A 22,029-nucleotide genomic window follows, 5' to 3' on the forward strand; every position below is an offset into this window, starting at 1 on the left:
TGTATCTCCATTTTGATGTCCAATTTAAGCTCCAAGTATCTCAAGAATATTGCTCAAAACTCCAAATAATAGCTTATTAGAGGATAAAAGAAGAGAAATTTAGAAGATAGATAGAAGAAGAAGAGATTTTAGAGAAGAAGGTATGAAGAAATTAGAAGGTTAGAAGAAGAAATTAGAAGGAGAAAGAAATTAGAAAGAAAATGTAGAGAAAAGATGAAGGTGGTAGAGAAAGTAGAAGAAAAGAATGGTGGATTAGGGTTAGAAGATAGAAAGAGAAGTGGCTTAGAAATTAGATAAGGAAGCCATTGAGAGGGTTGTTGAAGTCTAGTTGAAGAATGAGGAGAAAAAGATATTATATAGGGGTAGGGTTTTGAGTAGGGTCAAAATGGTAGAAGATGGGAAAATGAGGGTTAGTTTTGGAATTACAGGAGTTAAAAATGAATAAAACCCTAATCATTCTCATAAGTCCGGCGGCTAGGGTTTGCTGGGTTCACTTTCGTTTGATAGGGTGCAACGCACCACTTGAAATAGAATACGGCAGCAAACAGCCACCGTTAGATCTTGAGACACGGGGATCCGGAGGGACGGGAGTGATGACACGCGTCTGGGAGTACGGTATCTAGGCTGCTTCGGGTGCACGGGATAATGATAAAGCACGGGACACACAGCATCCGTTGGATCTACAAAACACGGAAGGTCACGGTCCAGATTAAAACGTGAGATCGGGGCTATGGAATTAAGTTGCTTCGGGTGCACGGAATAGGCCATAAAACACGGGATGCTCAGGAACCGTCCGATCTAGGACACGCGGAAGGCTACGGTCCAGATTAAGACGTGAACAAGGGACTACCGAAGCTCGCTGAGACGCGCTACACTGGATGATTCACGATGGTCCCACTTCGCTGCTTAGCGCGAACACGCGATTTAGATGCTCCGACCTCCGAACTACGACACGTGTCCCTAAGCATACCGCGGGCCAGAAACTTGCCCGAACTTGTACCGAATGCTGACCAAATGTTGACCTGACTTTGACCTTGGTTTATTCCTTAGTCCGGACTCCGATTTGACTTCCGTTTTCTCCTACGGACTCGTCTCGACCTCTACTTTTCAACCACGCACTGACCTTGGCCAAATTTCCAGAATGCCCTTGACTCCGAATGACCAAAATACCCTTTATGCATCTTTTTCTTATTTTTAACCGTTTTTCACACCTAACTCTGCAAAAGACACCTAATCAAGAAAACCAACCATTTTATTATAATAAAGACTCGAAACAGACTAACTCGGCTAATTTAAACGACTTAGATGGGACATTTTCATGACCCATCAAACATCCCCAAACTTAGATTTTGCTAGTCCTCGAGCAAAACAAAATAAAAGAAAAACCTAACTCACTTTCGAAGGCATCCCGGTTGCATTTAGCGTATGCAACAAGCCGTTAAACCCCTAGGTTGCCCTAGTGGACGAGTGTGATCTCGTGAGGGTTTTCAGAGAATATACCCACAAAATTCAAAAACATTTCTAAAATACAATAGGGTCCAAAAGCACTCAAAGTCAACTAAGACAGACCAAAAATGTTTATCTCCTAGAAAATTTTAGCAAGCTAATAGGAATCAGTCAAAGTTAACAACACTATACAGACGTTAAAGATCTCTTCACTAGTAGTCTAGACTCAAAGTGTCAGTGACTAGCCACAATGAGAATCACTTCGGTTCCAAGCAGACAGACCCTTGATCCCTATCTTAATACATTTCGCCTCGACTTTGGCCTCACAGACATACGCTCTAAAAGATGAATCACTCAGAAATGGTTCGCTCGTATGTGCGAGTGTGATCACTAAACTTGAACTCAACACATAAAAAGGGTGAGGACAACATTTTAGAACGAATGATCTACGAAAAGGAATATAACCACTAAATGGAATGGGGAAGCTCACTTACCCTTCTCACCCACTCTACCTTATAATAATGCTTCCTAAAGGTCAACGGATACAAGTGATGAGATGGATGGTGATGAGATCCCGAGAATGTCGACGCCTTCAATGCTAGAGAACTTCAAGCAACTTCCATACTTAGCTTTTTGCTTCGAACACTTATTTTACATAACAAACTAAAGTTCACATGAACTTTTTACACAAACTTTCTTTTTTTTTTTTTAGAGATTTTTCTCTTCACTTTTCAAATTTTTTTTTTTTTCAAACACACTATTAAACACAACTATAAACCATGCAATCAATGCAATACCAAGACTAGTATTCTCAACAATCAACTTTTCCATTTTTCGCACTTTGCTTTCACATTCTTCATCCTTTACTTTTCATGCCTTCATTCTCGGGAGTCATATGATGAATGGATGGTGGAGTATCCGTCTTCCTAAAGTCGACACTATTATCGGGTTTCATGGACTACAAGAGTAAGGTTTATTCGCTATCCTGATGTCACTCCCAGTGGCTATGGAAGTTGAGCACACGAGATCAAATGAGCTCTTTTTACAAATTTACGAGGTTGAGTAGCTCTTCACTCTACTCGGAATCAGCGCAGAAGAGTACACTCAAAGGTAATAGAAAGGCTCAGAAATCTCACAAGGGTTAAGTCTCCACTAATGATTAATCTAGTTCTCTCAGAACCGTCTACCCTTCACTTCCATAATACTCACATGGCTAGCACACAGACAACCTCAAGACTCGAAATTCATGAAGAAACCTTTAACAACCGGATAGTACGGTCAACTCGACTCTATAACTATTAACAAGCCAAAAACAACCATTAGACTCACATTTTCGGTCCAAAATTGAAAAATTTTTGAACCCTCTCGAATTTTTGAAATGAAGGACTTAGCAAAAAGTTCTTCCCTATCCCCAAACTTAAACCGAACATTGTCCTCAATGTTCTAAAGACTATGCCAAAATAAAAAGATGAGAGGAAAGATATTACCAGACTCCACTGTCCTATATCAGAAGCATGGGTTGCCTCCCAAGAAGCGCTAAGTTTATCGTCTTCAGCCAGACGATGATGAAAGAAAAAGGAAAGAAAAGTTACTGTAAACCTACTGGAATAAGGGTTGATGACTCCCCATACAATAGTAATCGGAAGATTTGAGGGTCAACCCAAAAGATGAAGTATCCAGGAAGGTTCAGTCTCACGTCCATGGAATGATATGGCAGTTTAAGTGAGACTTCCAATGTGAATGATTTATCCCCAAACTTAGATGAAGCAACAATCATTAAGTTTGGCGATAAACTAAAGTTGAAAGACATTGGATAAAACGGATCCTCATAAACATGACAAATGGATTGAGAGACCATGGTAGAGTTTACAAGCGATTGCAACGGGGTAACTTGAACTTCCGAGGGACATGGTGCATAACTATTTAAGAGATTGGACTCATCTAGATCAACACTCAAACTAGGAGGTTCTAAAATGACCTCATTGGCTCGTTGTAAAATCACCTCCAAGTTAGGTACTAGCTCATTTGAGTCTGACTTAGGTAAAGACTCCGAAAAACTTTCTAAAATTTCTCTTATTATGATGTCATCGGTGTCCTTAAAGAATTCTAAGGTTTCACCTAAGTCAAATGAGTCATCACTCTCTTTAGACATTTCTGCAAGCCATAACTCATCATCTTCATCTTCTGTAATACCTCCAATTGGACTCAAAAGGGTATCATCATGACTAAGTGTAGTAAAAGATTGAGAATCAAGAAATAATACAGACTCAGCTTTTGGATCTTCTAAAAGTGGCTCAAGAGTTTGCTCAACAATGGACTCGTATGATAATGGAACATTGATGTTGACATGTTTGAACAATTTCACTACCTCATCAGATTGAGGTAACTTCATCGTCTCTATTAGACGCTGAGGGTATGGAGCTCATCGACATGCCCATGATCAGTTTCAGGAATTTGATTTTGACCTAGATCCAAATCATTTTGGTTACCATGATTAAGACCATGACTCTGTAGTAGGGCGGTTTCACGGGTCTACCCTAGAACTAGTTCATCGTTCTGTGATTGCCCTAAATCAAGATGATGTTCACGAGTTTGCCTTAAATTCAGTTCACGGCTATGACCTAATCCAAGTCCATGATTATGCCGTAATGCTAACTGTTGGTTCTGTCCAAGAGCTAAATCACCACCTTGTCCAAGAACTAATTCTTGGTTATCCATTCAACAAATGAACTACTCACAGAATTACAATTACCAATAGAAAATTTCCAATACCTCTACAATTCAGGAACCAAATCCCTCTTCATCATAGAACAAACCCTAATTAAGTTGAAAAGCTTAAAAGGAGACATCTTTGAGTAAATCTAAACAGAAAAAAGAAAGTACAAGAACTTTACTTCAAAAAAAAGCAAACCTCAGTCTTCAAAACTGCAATCTGAGCCCTAATCCAACAACCCAAAAACCCAAAGTTTCCAAATTCCAAATAATCAAAGTTCAATCTGACCCCTAATCCAACAACCCAAAAACCCCCCACATTTCCAAATTCCAAGTAATCGAAGCTTAAAGGAGAAACCTTTAATCAAGAACAGTAACAAACAATAGCTGAAGAAGAAAACCCACAACTTAGAAGAGCTAATTAGACTAGCTTTAAGAAGAAAAAGAAAAGATCTGGTAAAATGTAAAAAACCAGGGTTTGGAAGAGGAGAAGAGAAAGAAACTGGAATTTGAAAAAATGGGGGGAGAAAGATGAGATTGGCGGTGGTGGGCTCCTCCGCTTCGCCGGAGTTGTATAAAGAGAGGTTAGAGAGAGAAAGGTCTCTTCCTGTTTAGAGAGATAGAAATTTTTTTTTTTATGTTTGAAGGTCGCCGAGCGAAAATTTGTCCGACGACCTCGCGGGTGAAGACGATGAGGTAGCGAGAAGATGAGGTGGATGGAGGAGAGAGAGGTGATGACTTGTTAACAGAATTATAACGGTAACTGAAAGAGGAAGCCATCTAGATATTTTTGATAAAGTAGGGGCCTAGACAGGAAGTTGGTCATAAAGTTAGGGGCTATTTGGAAAATAACCCTTAAAAAACTCCAAATTTTTTTAAATTGTTGGACATTTTCTAAACTATTGACACATTGCTCATAAATACATGCTTACATGACCATCACACCATTTAAAGTTAGTCCTACCTTATCAACCAGCTTAAGTCCAGAAGCCATGTTCTGTGTATGCCCTTTTTTCACAAAACAATGACCCCGACCAATATCCCGGTCGGGGTACTTGGATGGACAAGATCTAGTGAAAGAAAACCTAACACTTTCTCTCACTAGATCTGAACTGGCCAAGTACCTTGACTGGGATATTGGCGGGGAATAGTATAAGTGTTGTTTGTCAAAAATGATACTATACCCGGCTAATATCTCGGCCGGGGTACTTAGACGGGCAACATCCCACTAGATTGAACGAGTCCAAGTACCCCGGCCCGGGATAGTGGTCGGGCATAGAGTATCAGTGTTGTTTGTCATAGTATTTCTGTTGGGGTTAGACACGAGAACAAGCTCAACTGTTACAACAGAGACCCCGTCGTTCTCGCTTCTCTACGCGTGCTCGCGCGTGTGCACTGACCAACATAAACCTAGAGAGAGAGAGAGAGAGAGGGACTAGAGAGGGTTGTTGAAAAGGGGGCTTTTAAACCAAATTTGAGTTTGGGCCCAATATAAAAGTGTGGGTTTGAGTAAATGGTTTACCAAACTAGAAGGGGTAAAAAACGTAAAAGCCTCATGAAATTAATTAAAAGGGTGTAGAGAGTTATTTTCTTAGTCAAGTTCAAGAACAATCTAGAGAGAGAAAGAAAAAGGAAAATAGTAAACAAGAAACTTGTAGAAGAAGACATGGATCTAGTATGAATATTGTGTTTAAGGTAAGAACTAACTTCAATATCTAGTTTAATATTGTGACAAAACTTTGTGTCTCTTGTTTTATGAGATTGTGTAGATCTAAAGAAGCTTTATTATATGAAAGTATGTTGATGTGAATCTTTTGAGTTTATTTGAGTGTATTGAAGTATCTATACCTCTAATCTCCAACAAATTGGTATCAGAGCCATATTAGTTTATCAATTCAAGCTTTTTCAACATTTTTGAGATCTAGGGTTTGTGAAATTTTTGGGGATCTTTTAAGAAAATGTCAAATATGATACAACCTCAAATACCTAGGTTAACTAAAGAGAACTATGAACATTGGTGTATTCAAATGAGTGTATTATTGGGATCTCAAGATTTGTGGGATATTGTTCAAAATGGTTATGTAGAACCAACTCAAGAAGAAGAGAGTTTTATGAATGATGTACAAAAGTGTGTTCTTACAGACTCAAGAAAGATGGATAAAAAAGCCTTATTTCTTATCTATCAAGGAATTGATGGTCCTACATTTGAAAAAGTGTCCGAAGCAAAATCATCGAAAGAGGCTTGGAATATTCTCAAGAATTCATTTAGAGGAGTTGATAAAGTGGTAAAGGTTCGTCTCCAAATTTTGCGTGGTGAATTTGAAAGATTGAGTATGAATGAAGGAGAACTTGTCTCCGATTATGTTTCAAGAGTATTGTCTAATGTTAACGAAATGAAAAGGTGTGGTGAAAAATGTGATGATGTTCGGGTGATGGAGAAGATTTTACGATCTTTGACACCTAAATTTGATAATGTGGTTATTGTCGTTGAAGAATCAAAAGATTTGGAATCCATGACGGTAGATGAATTCATGGGAACATTGCAAATCCATGAACAAAGGGTGAATAGAAATGTCGCAACCTCTTCAAATTGTTCGGTTGATCAAGTACTTCAAGCAAAACTCACTTTAGAAGAAAAACAATATACACTCCAAAAAGAAAGAGGCTATGAGAGTTATGGTAGAGGTTATGATAATGGTAGAAGAGGCTTTGGAAACCAAAGAGGAAGAAATTTTTTTAATAGAGGAAGAACAAATGAACCAAGAGGAAGAGGTAGAGGAAACTTTACTAGACCTTATAATAGCCAAGGTAGAGACAAAAGGGATATTGAATGCTATAATTGTCACAAGCTCGGGCATTATAGTAATGAATGTTGGTATAAAAATGAAGTTAAGGAAGAATCAAACCTTGTTGAAGATGAAGTAGAAATTAATGTTGATCCTACATTGTTATTTTCTTGTGATGGTCTTGACGAATCACAAACAAACACTTGGTATTTCGACACCGGTGCAAGTAATCATATTTGTGGAAAAAGAGAATTGTTTGTTGAAGTGAATGAAAGTGTGAAAGGGTGTGTAAAGTTCGGTGACTCCTCAAAGATACCGGTGCTAGGGAAAGGTAATATCCTCATTCGACTAAAAAATGGAAAACATAACTATATTTCCGATGTCTATTATGTTCCCGCACTGAAAAATAATATTTTGAGTTTGGGACAACTTTTAGAAAAAGGTTATGATATAAGATTGAAGGATCTTCATCTCACATTAAGAGATAGAAGTGGAACTTTAATTGCTAAGGTAAAGATGGCAAAGAATAGATTATTTCCCTTGAACATTCAACATGGTGATGCAAAATGCTTAAACTCTATTGTGAAAGATGAATCTTGGTTGTGGCACTTGAGACTTGGGCATCTAAACTTTGATGGGATGAAGACCTTGGCAAGCAAGAATATGGTAAGGGGTTTACCATGTATTGATCACCCAAACAAAGTGTGTGAAGGGTGTATCTTTGGCAAGCATCATCGCACAAGTTTTTCTAAAGAAGGGAGGTGGAGAGCATCTAATATATTGGAGCTTGTGCATACCGATGTTTGTGGTCCATTGAAGCCAATGACAAATGGAGGTAACAATTACTTTCTCACTTTTATTGATGATTTTAGTAGAAAAACATGGGTTTATTTCTTAAAAAATAAATCCGAAGTATTTGAGGCATTTAAAGAGTTCAAGAACATGGTTGAGAAACAAAGTGGTTTTATGATAAAGAAACTAAGGTCCGATAGAGGTGGAGAATATACCTCAAGAGCATTTGATATGTTTTGTAGAGAACATGGGATTGTTCATGAACTTACTCCGTCATACACACCACAACTAAATGGAGTTGCCGAAAGGAAAAATCGCACCATATTAGACATGGCAAGAAGCATGTTAAAAGAAAAAAGTTTGCCTAGAGAATTTTGGGGTGAAGCCGTTGCATGTGCCGTATACTTGTTAAATAGATGTCCCACTAAAAGTGTTTATATGAAGACCCCACAAGAGGCATGGGGTTATTACAAGCCTAGTGTATCTCATTTAAAGATATTTGGATGTATTGCTTATGCAAAGATACCGGAAGCAAGAAGAACAAAACTTGATGACAAAGGTGAGAAATGTATCTTTCTTGGGTATAATGAGCAAATGAAATGTTACAAGTTGTTTAATCCAATTGTCAATAAAGTTCTATTTAGTAGGGATGTGGTATTTGAAGAAGATTTGGCATGGGAATGGAAAGGAAAAGAAATTGTTCAAGTTGAACTTAGACTTGAAGGAGAAGAAGAAGAAGATGTGCCACCAAGAGAATTTCAAAGAGACCCACAAACACCATCGTCCTCATCTCCATCATCCTCATCATCGGGGGGAAGTTCTAATGAAGGGCCAATGAAAACAAGAAGTTTGAGAGAGATATATGAAGTTGTGGATAATGAAGAAGAATTAAACTTGTGTTGTTTTCTCATGGATTGTGATCCTATTAGTTATGAAGAAGCCATCCAAGAAGAAAAATGGGAAAAATGCTATGAATGAAGAAATTAATGCAATTGAAAAAAATGATACTTGGGAATTGACAAATTTGCCAAAAGGATACAAACCTATTGGTGTGAAGTGGGTGTATAAGACAAAGAAGAATGCAAGTGGAGAAGTCCAAAGATACAAAGCAAGACTTGTAGCTAAAGGTTACAAGCAAAGAGCCGGCATTGATTATAGTGAGGTATTTGCTCCCGTTGCTCGTATGGAAACAATTAGATTGTTAATCTCTATAGCGGCTCAATATTCATGGAAAATTTATCAACTTGATGTCAAGTTGGCATTCTTGAATGGTATCCTTGAGGAGGAGATATATGTTGAACAACCTTTAGGGTATGTTAGAAAGGGCAAAGAAGATAAAGTTTATAAGTTGAAGAAGGCCCTTTATGGGTTAAAGCAAGCTCCACGTGCATGGAATGCAAGAATTGATAAGTATTTTCAAGAAAATGGATTTGAAAAGTGTCCTCATGAGCACACTTTATATATCAAAGTGAAAGAAGGTGGAGGTATGTTATTTGTTTGTCTCTATGTTGATGATTTGATATTCACCGGTAATGATTCAAGACTATTTGATGAGTTCAAGAAGAGCATGCTTAAGGAATTTGATATGACCGATATTGGGTTGATGGGTTATTTCCTTGGTATTGAAGTAAAGCAAATGGAAAATGGCATATTTATTTCTCAAAGTGGATATGCTAAAGAAGTTCTTAAAAGGTTTAAAATGGAGTCATGTAATCCGGTAAACACCCCTCTTGAAAGTGGAATGGAGTTGAGAAAATGCTCAAGAAGAAGTGATGTCGATCCTACATATTTCAAAAGTTTGATTGGAAGTCTACGTTATCTTACATGTACAAGACCGGATATTCTTTATGGAGTTGGGCTAGTGAGTAGGTACATGGAGACACCGGATGAATCTCATCTTAATGTTGCAAAGAGGCTCCTTCGATATATTAAAGGTACGCTCAATGATGGTTTATTTTTCTCTTGTGAACAAGATTTTAAGCTTATCGGTTATTCCGATAGTGATTGGGGTAGAGACTTAGATGAAAGAAAGAGTACATCGGGGCTTGTACTTTTTATGGGTTACACGGCATTTACTTGGTCTTCTAAAAAACAACCCATTGTGACTTTATCTACTTGTGAGGCGGAATATGTAGCCGCTAGCTCCATGGTTTGTCATGCAATTTGGTTAAGAAATATGTTGAAGCATCTTCAATGCCCTCAAGTTGGTCCAACCGAAGTGTTCCTTGATAACAAATCGGCTATTGCTTTAGCCAAGAATCCCGTTTGTCATGAAAGAAGCAAGCACATTGATACACGCTACCATTTTATTCGTGAACATGTTAAGGAAGGTGATATTGAAGTGATGTATTGCAAGTCTCAAGATCAAATAGCGGATATATTTACGAAGCCCTTGAAGCATGATGTCTTTGAGAGATTGAAGTGGATGTTAGGTATGAGAAGCTATGGAAATTTGGTTTAAGGGGGAATGTTGAAAAGGGGGCTTTTAAACCAAATTTGAGTTTGGGCCCAATATAAAAGTGTGGGTTTGAGTAAATGGTTTACCAAACTAGAAGGGGTAAAAAAAGTAAAAGCCTCATGAAATTAATTAAAAGGGTGTAGAGAGTTATTTTCTTAGTCAAGTTCAAGAACAATCTATAGAGAGAAAGAAAAAGGAGAATAGTAAACAAGAAACTTGTAGAAGAAGACATAGATCTAGTATGAATATTGTGTTTAAGGTAAGAACTAACTTCAATATCTAGTTTAATATTGTGACAAAACTTTGTGTCTCTTGTTTTATGAGATTGTGTAGATCTAAAGAAGCTTTATTATATGAAAGTATGTTGATGTGAATCTTTTGAGTTTATTTGAGTGTATTGAAGTATCTATACCTCTAATCTCCAACAAGAGGGAGAGGGATTGAACGAGTCCGTTTTGAATGATCAACTTTTCGATCTGTTTGGTTTCTGGGAGGTACTTGGATGATCTTAGAGAGAAAGAAAAAAACCTAGTCTTGATTCTCTATGAGAAATCTAAAAGGAGATTAGAGTAATCGAACGAAGACATTCTGATACTAATATACTCAAACTGGATTTGGTTGGATTACTTGATTTGAAGTTGTAATGTTTGTTTCTCTCTCTCTCTCTCTCTCTCTGTAAGTTCTCTTTGTTCTTTAAACTTTTCCAATCATATTTCCAATTTTCTATACTGTTTATTCTACTCCTGATTTCCCTCCACATTACAAGTCATATTGGGTAGACCTGTTTAGTGAATTTTTCAATTTTCATTCAAATTAAGTAACAAAGGAGATGATTTTGTCAAAATGAATAAACCACTAAACTAAAGTCTCTTACAAAATCAATTTGAAGCGTCTAAGGCGCATGCGAGAATGTCATCGCTTCGCCTCGCCTTGCGCCTCAAACAACATAGCCCTGACTTAACTACTTCAATTGATTTTGTCTTAGTAACACCCTTGATATAACTATGTAATTGACGATACCTTCTCAAACTAACATAGTTTGTTAACTATTAACTATTATTAGTAAGAATGTTATAGTTTGCGTGTTATAACGAAAAAGTTATCCAATTTACCCTCCTGAAGTAACTGTGTAATTTTTAATACTCCCTCAAACTAATAGATAATGTTAATCCGTTAGACACATCATTTGTATGCTTCATTATGGTTTAATAATCTTGTTATACATAATTGCATCATATTTCTATCATTTATGTAGATTTGTAAGATTTCCACATTGACCGAAATATTTCCACTTTTGGACCCATCGAAATTTCCACCGAAACCGAAATTTCATTCCTTGCCTTAAGATGATTTGACCGTTTCTGCCACTGAAGCGTACACATTTCAGTTGTGAAACGTGCGTCTTGAGGCATTTTGTCTCAACGCCTAAGAAGTATACTTCACATACTGGGGGGACAATTGTGAAAAAGGGTCACAGTAATTCTTTTTAATTAATTATTAATCATTAATGTAAAAATGTAAAAGGGGAATGTAGAGGGATTAGGTTTTAATGTTTTTGTGTTATTCTTGTTATGAGTTGGAGTTTACGCGACACAGAAACCACTGATAATTTTAGGTTGTTGAGACTTGAGACACTTAAAAGTTCATATTATGGTAGCGAAGTACAAAAGAATATGAGGTGTTCTTTTTTAATATAAATTTAGCGCAGTTTTTCCTTCTAAAAATCCGTCATATGCCTCTTGCGCCTCAAGGAGCATTGCTCAAGGGGACACCTAGCTTTTTCATAACTAACGGCCTTGAGGCGGAAAATCACTTTTTAAAACACTTCTCTCTCGTGTCGTGGTGGGTAAGCATTTCTTCTAGTGTCTGTCATTGGGATCATCTATGGCTTGTTATTTGTCTGATTAAATTCAAAATTGGAATTCTTGCAGGATTTGCCTAAATATCATGTCGTATAAAAACGAAGCATGGCTTGTTATTTGACCTAAAATGTAGAACGACGAAGCATTCTTTGACTCCTCTCTGGTACCACTTTCGAGGTATTGTGTTTGAACAAAAGGGAAATCACAGGTCCTTTCATGTTTTCCCCCATTAAAAATCTAGGATGACAGTTATGTTCTTCTAGCCTGGATACAGCCAAATGACACTTAGCAAAATTGCAGAATTTGTTTCGGGTATTTCAGCTGCAGCTAGTCGTGTGACCATATCGCATTCTCCTAGTATATCGTCTGGATTGATGCTCCCAGGAGATCGTGTTAATGGTTTTGGATTCCCCAATAGAGAAACTATCAATTTGCGTCAGGCCTCATCTCTCCAGGATTTCTCAACATTTAGAAGGCGTGATACAGAAGAAGGAAATCTGGACTTTGGAATCAATCAAAGTGTCGCTGAAGCAAAACTCTCCCGTTCTCTAGAAAGAGAAAATGGTGGTTCAAGTTTTTCAAAGGTGAAAGTTTTTCCTGCAGTTCACTATACATCGAAGAAATGGATACGAACAATGATTACTATTCTATGCCCATTATTTATATTCTTTTTCCTGATATTGACATGTAAAAGATATTTAAGCACATATTGGTCTGATGAAGCATCACGGTTTTATGTGGTGCTTGATTGTGGAAGTACAGGCACTAGAGTCTATGTTTACGAGTCATTGGTTTACCATAGCAAAGACAGTAATTTACCCATCCTCTTGAGACCAATACCGAAATATCTTCACAGAAAATCTAGTTCACGGAGTTGGCGTGCTTATACACGGATGGAAACTGAACCTGGATTTGATAAGCTGGTACAAAATACCTCTGGATTGAAGACAGCGATAAAGCCACTTTTTTTTTTTGAAACTTTGAATTAATCATTAAAAGAGAAAACTATACAATGGGGGGGAGGTTAGCGGATATGTTGACCAATCCACGCCTCCCAATTGAACACAACATCATTAAAACTAGCAGAACATATACAATTTAGATTTTTAGCCCAACCGTAGATAACTGACTTAATGTCCTCGACATCTAGGTTCGAGTTTACATTTCCTTCCTTGAAAGTCTTGTTATTACGATCTTTCCAAATGCTCCATACTATAGCTGCCGGAATGAGGTTCCAAACCTCTTTCTTGCCCCTCGGCTTAGGGGTATTTTCCCATTGATCGAAGAGGTCAGCAATCGAAGAAGGATTACACCATTTTATGCCTAGCGAGTTAAAAAAATAGGACCACAATCCTTGAGCAACCTTACAATGTATGAACAGATGAGCACTTGACTCCTCGCTTTCCTTACACATGATGCATCGATTGATGATCACAAATCCCCTACGTCTGAGCGCATCCACCGTCGGAACTCTATTGATGAACGTTGCCCAAAGCATAAATCCAACTCTCGGAGGGATACCCTTCCTACGAAGGATTTTCACTAAAGTGGGATGCATGATTTGGTCTCCTGATTCCATCATAGAATAACACGCTCTGACCGACAACTTCTCCTTGATCCAAACCCTCGAGTCCTGGTCATCATTTAACCGCACCTCTTGTAGAGTTCGCAACAGCTCCACATACTCCAACACTTCCCAGTCATTCAGACTCCTCCTTGTTTTGATATCCCACACCCCAGCCTCTGTGTCCCACAACTCCCATAATCTCACCTTCTTCTCCGCCACAGCAGAGTAAATGTTAGGGAAACGAACACTTAGCTTCTCGTTATCTAACCATGTATCCTCCCAGAACAAGATCTTCTGGCCATTACCCACCTTCTATTTGGTGATTCTTTTGAACTCTTCCACATTATTTTGGATTCCTTTCCAAACCCCACATCCATAAGATTGGTTCTTCACCTTCTTTGCCCAACTATTATAATCCTCACCATATTTATCTCCCATTACCTCCTTCCAAAGCTTACCATCCTCCTGCTCGAACCTCCACAGCCACTTTGATAGGAGAGCCTTGTTCATAGTCTTTAGATCTTTGATTCCCAGGCCCCCTTTGGGGCGGCCTAATTTCACTTTGCTCCACGCAGCCCAATGGAGCCTCTTGGATTCTGATTTTCCACTCCAGAGAAAATTGCACATCTTAGAGTCTATCACCCTCAATATACCCATAGGGATGGCGAACAGAGACAAGAAATACGTTGGTAATGCCTGCAGCACCGACTTCAGGAGTGTAAGTTTCCCACCTTTCGACAGAACATGACCTTTCCAAGAAGCCAACTTTCTGTTAACTCTTTCCAGAACAGGATCCCATAGGGACTTAGCCTTGTATCTATGTCCCAGAGGTAATCCTAAATAAGAAGTGGGCAGGGAAGCAACCGGGCATCCGAATCCTTCCATAACCTCCAGATTCCTTGGACCTCTCTCATTTTCTATAACCTCATAGATAAAAGACTTATTCAAGTTAACCTTCAGCCCTGAACATAATTCATACCAGACCAATATATCACGCAACCTTGTAATCTGTTCCAGGTCTTCATCAAGAAAAAACAGGGTATCATCCGCGAATTGCAAATGATTGATCTTCCTACTCGAGGCAGCAGCTTGGAATCCTTTTATCCATCCTCTGAGCTCTACTTGTTGCATGCACTGGCTTAAGACCTCTCCCACTAGAAGAAACAGAAGGAGAGATATAGGATCTCCTTGCCTGATCCCTCTCGAGCTCTGAAAAACCTTAGATGGTTGGCCATTGATCAAGACCGAGAAGGTAACCGACGAAATACATTTATATATCCATGCCCTCCATTTATAACCAAAACCCATGCGATTCATGATACTATACAAGAAGTCCCAGCTTATTCGATCATAAGCTTTCTCTAAGTCTGCCTTGAGGACAATACCTCTGGTACCTTGCTTTCTTCTCGAGTCAATCAGCTCGTTCGCTATCATAACCCCATCCAGAATTTGTCTTCCTCCTATGAAAGCCCCTTGAAAAGGGGAAACAACTTTATCCATAACCGACGCCAACCTGGATGCAAGGACTTTAGATATGATCTTGTAAGTCCCTCCAACTAGACTAATGGGTCTGAAATCCGCAAAGGAAGAGCTTTGCTTCTTCTTAGGAATCAAAACAATGAATGTCTGATTGAGTCTCCAGTCCAACTCTGCCGACCCTGAGAAAGCCTCTACCATGTCCATGAATTCTTCCTTTATGATGTTCCAACATCTACTGTAGAACGAAATAGGGAAGCCATCTGGGCCCGGAGCCTTATCTTTAGCAAGATCCGAAATTGCCTTTCTAACTTCCTCCTCTGTAAAACTCCTTTCTAGAACGTCCGCTTCGTTGGGGAGGAGATGTGGGAGATGCATCCCCTCAATGCCAGGTCTCCAAAAAGTCGGTTCACAATAGGTCTTAGAGAAATACGCGACTGCTTCCTTCATAATTTCTTCCTCCTTAGTGATGACCCCATTGTCCTGAATGATGATACTAATTCTGTTTTGTCTCGCCCTACATTTCATAATTTTATGGAAGTACGAAGTGTTCTTGTCGCCCTCTTTGAGCCACAGAGCCCTAGATTTCTAACGCATGCTAATCTCCTCCTGAGCCATCAGGCATTCTAATTCCTTTTTCTTCTTTTTTCTATCTTCAAATTCTGGGAGAGATAAGGTTTGTTGTTCTTCCTTCTTATCTAACAAGCCTATGTCCGACTGTAGAAGCTTGAAGGTCTTGTGGAACTTGTTATGCTTCTCCCTTGACCAGCCTTTTAGCTTCCCTTTCAGAAATTGAAGTTTTCTCCAAAAAGTATTACTAGGAGACGACCCTAGAGGGCCCTCCGCCCACCAGATAGCAATTAGGTCCAAAAACTCCGGGTCCCTCATCCATCTCTCCTCCAACCTGAAAGGAGGCGGATTGGATTTAGTAATCTCTGTTCCCAGTAGAATAGGAGCGTGATCCGAGATAGGCCTAGGAAGGATGAGCTGCTCCACCTTAGGATATTTGGTCTCCCACTCACCACTGATAAGGAATCTGTCCAAAACATTGAGGACCGGATCACTTTGGTTATTAGTCCATGAATACTCCATCCCTTGTTTGGGAAGGTCCATAAGGCCGTGACGATCAATCCACTCACCGAAGTCTCTCATGCTAGTAGTTAACTTTCTGCCCCTCTTCTTTTCATGGATAAAACGAATAACATTAAAATCCCCCCCCACACACCATGGTAACCTCCATTTAGCTGAGACACTGTCCAGCTCCTTCCAAAACTCAGTCCCGAGATTACTTTGGCAAGGACCATAAACCCCCGAAAACACCCATTCAAAATCATCTAAAAGATTCTTGAAATGTAAAGACATACTATAAGTAGTTTTAAGTACTTCCTTAACTTCCATTAGATTACTATCCCAAACACACAAAATACCACCCGACGAACCTACTGCTGGGATGGCATCCCATCCACAGCGACCCTTACCCCAAACAGACCTAACAAGAGACTCAGACACTTCTACTACTTTAGTCTCCTGTAGACACAAAACAGAAACAGACAGATCCTTCACAACCTTCTTGACAGCTAACTGCTTGGCCGGACTACCCAAGCCCCTGATGTTCCAACTAAGGAGGTTCAAGGGCATTTAAACTTGAAATCCCCCATGCTCGGAGCTGAGCGCGACCTGACCAAAGATGACGGCGGATCCGACAGACCCCAAGTTAAGTTCTTCAGTTCCCTGTTCAACTTGCCTGGACTGGCCTTCTTCTCGACTCCGATCTCCTTTTCTTCTTCCTGAATAACAATAGCCATCCCTATTTTCTCCTTAGAACCAGAACTGATCTCCTTGCTACCACTGGACTTACTCACCTGACTACCTCCTGGCTTAATGATGGCAAGAGGTGTTGTGTTTAGGACCTCCTCCTCCTGGGTTTCCTTCCTCTTTTTCTTACTGTGTTGTAACTCCACATCCTGCTCTACCAACAAATGAATCACCCTTTCATAGTCATCCGAACCTGAGAGCCCTAATTCCTTAGCAATCTTAAAGAACTGGGCCATCCTAACATCCTCATCAGTGCCTGTAGATTCAGGCTTCTCCTTTTCAACTTGACCAGTTGGAGTAGCGGGTTCTGCCCCCTTCTTCGGCCCAGATGACTTGGGGCGCCTATAATTTTTGGAGATAGTCCTTTTGATCGTTGGGACCCTTCCCAAGGACCACAACTTTTTCTTGTGCATGTCATGACTTTTCCTAAGTCTCTTGTACGTTATTGACTTAGTCCATTTGTTTGAATCATTGACTATCCTGGTCATAGACTCCACCATGTCTGGTCTGATTTCTATCCCTCTCATTTCAGGCATTGCATGCAGCTTCCGAGTTACTTCCTCCTTACGTACTTCCTTAGCCTCACCAACTTTAGATTTGCCTTTTCTAGGATCTCTCTTGGGGCTCGCAACTGTCTTATCTTTGACAACTTCAGTCTCCATCACCTTTTCCTGAGGTAAGTCTGGATCCATAGGTTCAGCAATAGGGTTATGTACCTGATTCTTGGGACTCGAGACCCTGTCATCAGCCATCGTCTTCTCCGGTACCGGGACCTGGTTATCCGACGAGCATAACACCGACGTATCCTGTCTCCTTTCAGCAACCACTTCCGTTTTGATCCAAATCTGATAGCTTTCGCCATCCACCAGCAGAGTCTTCCTCTCCGAGATGGATCCGTTTGGCTTTACCTCCACCGAGACTCCAGCATAATGAAGATCCAGAAGATGTGTTGTTTCGTAATTTACTGCTACTATCTCTCCCAAATCTTCTACCAGACTAGCAAAAGTTTTATCATTCCACAGGTGGAAAGGGATTCCAAACATCTTAACCTCCATTAGTAGAGGGGAAACAACGACTGAGTTACAGTGTGGGCTCCATTTCCGAATAAAAACTTTCTTACCCGAAGTCTCTTCCACCAAGAACTCCATAGCCCTTAAAGCAACTGTAGGGATCCTTGTTTTAACCAAGGTTGCTCCACTTTTGAACGGTAATATTTCCACATCATGCGACCCTAAGATACCTTGCACCTTCGATTCCACCGATTTCCAATGGGCCGAAGATGATTCCCTCTCAAGAACCACTGCTTTCGACCAGTCCATGTTATGAATATCTACAGAGGCCATATTCGAGTTGGGAGCAGAATGATAGTTAGGGGGCTGGGAAGAAGATGAGGCGTGCGCTGATGGGTTTGAGGAAGGAAAGAAAGAAGATGATGGAAGATGAGTCGACTGTTTGTAGGCTTGGGGGTATTTATAAGATGAAATGGGTTTAGGGGGGGTAGGAGTAACCAAGCCATGCATTGGTTCAAACGACGGTGGTGGTTGAGGGGTATAAAATCTATCCCTGGATTCGCCGGTAGGATGATTATTCCTTTTTGGCTTGTAGTTATTAATTCCTCCCTTCCTAGGGATAGGCTTATGCGAATCTGCTTTCCCCAACACCCCCCTGATCTTATCCTGGTCGTCGATCTTACCCAAAATGTCGAACTTATTTGCCGATCTAGGGATAGGCTCCAGCATGAGAGCCTCTTGAGTGTTCTTTAAATTGTAAAATATGGATGTAACCTCAGCAATAGCCTTTTCCAACTTGTTCCATCCTTCACCTTCCTTCCCCTTAGGTATACAGATCGATCTCTTGCTGTTGTCCCCATCCCCTATTCTATGGGCCCAAATATAATCTCCCCTCTTATTGCTCATCATCTCCCACATCCATAGGTTAGTGTTATCCCGGAAAATGGCCAAGTTTGCAGAGCCCTTCTGGTTACCTAGGGCTTTAACTGCATTAAACGCAAACTCCTTTAAGCTATTCATCCCGGCCAATGTAAGAGAAATTACCCATTCCCTGTAAAAGCCTTGTTCCGATATGGCATACCGGCCTCCGTTAAGTTTGGAGAAGAGAAATCTCTTTTTGTCAATATGAACAAAGATACCATTCTTGGTTGCCATCGCTTACTCCGGCGAGACGGTACCCCCTTTTGATACCACTCAGCGTACCAGACGGCGCTATACCCGAATCTACCGATTCAGTGCAATGGCGATAGCGGTGGGCTGGTAAGCTGCGATCTCCAGGGCAGAGTTGCTTCCGGAAATAAACGACGGACCCCCGTTCCGACGAGACAACCCAAGACACAGAACTTCCTTTTTGCGATAAAGCCACTTCTTAAGTGGGCGGAGAAACAAATACCCAAGAGTGCTCATAAGAGTAGTTCTCTGTTCCTTTATGCTACTGCAGGGGTTCGCAGGCTTCCACAGTCTGATTCGGAATGGCTTATGGATAAGGCGTGGTCCATATTGAAGAAGTCAGCATTCATGGCCCGTAGAGATTGGATTAAGATTATCTCTGGCATGGAAGAAGCTTATTTTGGATGGGTAGCTCTTAATTATAACATGAGGGTGCTCGGTTCTAAACCTGTAAAATCAACATTTGGCGCTCTTGACTTAGGTGGTTCATCTTTGCAGGTTACATTTGAGAGCAAAAAACAATTGCACGATGAAACTAGTTTGAACTTAACTATTGGAGCCATGAACCATCATCTCAGTGCCTATTCTCTCTCAGGCTATGGGTTAAACGATGCCTTTGACAAGTCTGTAGTTCATCTTCTCAAAAAGGTCCGTGGATTTCGTATTTCAGATCTAATTAGTGGAAAAGTAAAACTTAAGCATCCGTGCTTACATACTGGCTATAAAGAGCAATACATATGTTTTCAGTGTGCTTCACTAGTCCAAGAAGGTGGAAATACTCTGATTGGGGGAAAGAGCACGGGTAAAGGTCGAAAACGTGGTATAGCTATTGAGCTGCTTGGGGACCCAAACTGGAAAGAATGCAGTTCACTTGCAAAAGTCACAGTCAATGTGTCCGAGTGGTCAAAGTCAAGTCCAGCAATTGACTGCAAGCTGCAACCATGTGCTCTAACTGGTAGTTTGCCTCGTCCTCATGGAAAGTTTTATGCTATGTCTGGATTCTTTGTGGTGTTTCGGTTTTTCAACTTGACTACTCAACCAAGACTCGACAACATATTGCAGAAGGGTCAAGAATTTTGCAAGAAAAAGTGGAAAGTTGCTAAAAACAGCGTCGCATCCCAACCTTATATTGAACAATATTGCTTTAGGGCACCATATATTGTATCACTATTGAGAGATGGGTTGCATATTAGGGATGACCAAGTTGTTATTAGTTCTGGTAGTCTTACTTGGACACTCGGGGTTGCTTTATTAGAAGCTGGTGGAGCATTGTCAACTGGTTTTGAGCATCGAAGTTATAAAATACTACAAATGAAGATAAAACCATCCATTCTTATTGTTATAATGTTCATCTCGTTGATAGTTCTAGCTTGCGCTCTATCTTGTTTTGGAAATTGGATGTCGAATGTTTTCCGAGTGCCTTATTTCTCTCTCATCAGTCACAATGGTGCAACCGCTTTCTCTGCTCTGAGGCAGCGCTGGAGTCCTATCAGTTCAGGTAGTTTTTTAAGAGATTGATAACACGCATTTACTCTCCTGCTCTATGGATATTTAAATATCTGTCTCCTGCTACTGTTCTCTTCCCCTCAAATTTGAAATACTTCCCTACCTATTTTTTCATTGCTAATTTTCGCAAGTTAACTTTTATATCTTTTCAAAGGCGTAGCTATTGTGTTGTTCAGGAGATGGAAGGACAAAGCCACCACTAAGTCCAACTATTTCAGGGTCTCTACAGAGGCCATTCAGCATGAGAAATGGATTGGGAGGCAGCAGCTTTCAGCTCATGGAGTGTTCCGTGCACCCTTCAACCAGCAGTTTCTCACAAAGTTATTCCTCGGGTAGCTTGGGCCCTATGCTGTTTGAAAATGGGATGGGTTCCTCGTGGACCCATCACAGAGGCCAGATGAAGCTTCAAAGTAGAAGGTCCCAATCTAGAGAAGACCTTGTAATCTCTGAGACACATGTGGGAAACAACTAGCATATCGAGTAACTGTGGTATGATCACTTATTCATTACGTGTGGTATGAATTAAAACGAAATCCTATTTTCCTTCTCTCCTTTCTTGTGAAAAGTGTATTTGTTTTTAGCAGAAATCAAATACAAAGTCATTCGACTACCTTAGTGCTGCTTTTCCCGTGTTAATTTTCTTTTTACCACTGTGATCTTAGTTGCCTCGATTTTCACTACTTTATCTTATGATTCTTATTTCAAGATATTCACAATATCCTCAACTTTAATTTATGAAATTGTAATTTGTATCAGGTTTGAGACTGCAGACTTCATCGTCCGAAACTCCAAGATGAAATACACGCACAATGCAGACGTGGGGCATTCCTTCAATTTATCGGAACTGTTGGTCTACTCGAGTCCTGTGGTGGCACATATAAGTTCTGTTTTGTAAGTCGAAAGCTCTCATGTTGTTCCACAATAATTTTTAGAGCAGTTTCTCTCCAGAAGATTTACATGGGACCAGTGATGATGTGGATTCCACCACAACATAGAACTCATTCCTGATTATAACCGTTGGCAGATGTACTTGCCGGATATCAGAAGCCGTTTTACTGCATCAGTTAAAAACTCAAGATGGAGGTAAGTTACTTTCTTACACTGTAAATAATACTAAATCGAAGTTCACAAAGAGAATCAGTTTTGTTTTTGCAGACCTTCTCCTAAGTTTCTTATCTGCACACATTTTATTGTCATCTTCGTCGATTATAGAATTTAATTTTTTTGATACATTTATTCTTGTAATTTTTTTTAAATTATTCTACCAATATGTCCGTGTGATAAACACTGTAACGAAATAACAAAATGTAGCAAAACATCAATACCACAAAAGAGAAAATTTTAGTTTGATAATATTATATACTTGTACATATCGTTATCTGAAAGTCTATTTCTATTATATATATTTTATGTTCAAGTTTTCATCTTT

The 22,029-nt window shown here is 39.8% G+C and overlaps 1 protein-coding gene and 1 long non-coding RNA gene across 3 annotated transcripts; one reads left to right on the forward strand and one right to left on the reverse strand.

Moving 5' to 3' along the window:
• Window positions 1–10,621: 10,621 nt before the first annotated feature.
• LOC147530863 (uncharacterized) lies at window positions 10,622–21,970 on the reverse strand. Its single transcript, XR_015227689.1, has 3 exons — window positions 19,291–21,970; window positions 12,124–13,018; window positions 10,622–10,859 (listed from the first exon to the last, which is right to left on the reverse strand). It is a non-coding gene; the product is annotated as an uncharacterized LOC147530863 (long non-coding RNA).
• On the forward strand, window positions 12,204–21,968 carry LOC147530864 (putative apyrase 7). 2 transcript variants are annotated; one of them, XM_086648119.1, is made up of 5 exons: window positions 12,569–13,014; window positions 19,287–19,742; window positions 19,842–20,592; window positions 20,777–21,089; window positions 21,357–21,968. In XM_086648119.1, the coding sequence occupies exons 2-4, from the start codon at window positions 19,404–19,406 to the stop codon at window positions 21,070–21,072; spliced, it is 1,386 nt and encodes a 461-aa protein (XP_086504245.1). In that variant the 5' UTR covers window positions 12,569–13,014; window positions 19,287–19,403; the 3' UTR covers window positions 21,073–21,089; window positions 21,357–21,968. The 2 variants fall into 2 exon arrangements, with proteins under 2 accessions (XP_086504246.1, XP_086504245.1); XM_086648120.1 differs by having other exon boundaries at window positions 12,204–13,006; window positions 19,266–20,592.
• Window positions 21,971–22,029: the final 59 nt, after the last annotated feature.

This window comes from Eschscholzia californica, unplaced genomic scaffold, assembly GCF_041429995.1.
Source record: "Eschscholzia californica isolate CP2 unplaced genomic scaffold, dmEscCali1.0.p SCAF_6, whole genome shotgun sequence".
NCBI lineage: Eukaryota > Viridiplantae > Streptophyta > Magnoliopsida > Ranunculales > Papaveraceae > Eschscholzia > Eschscholzia californica.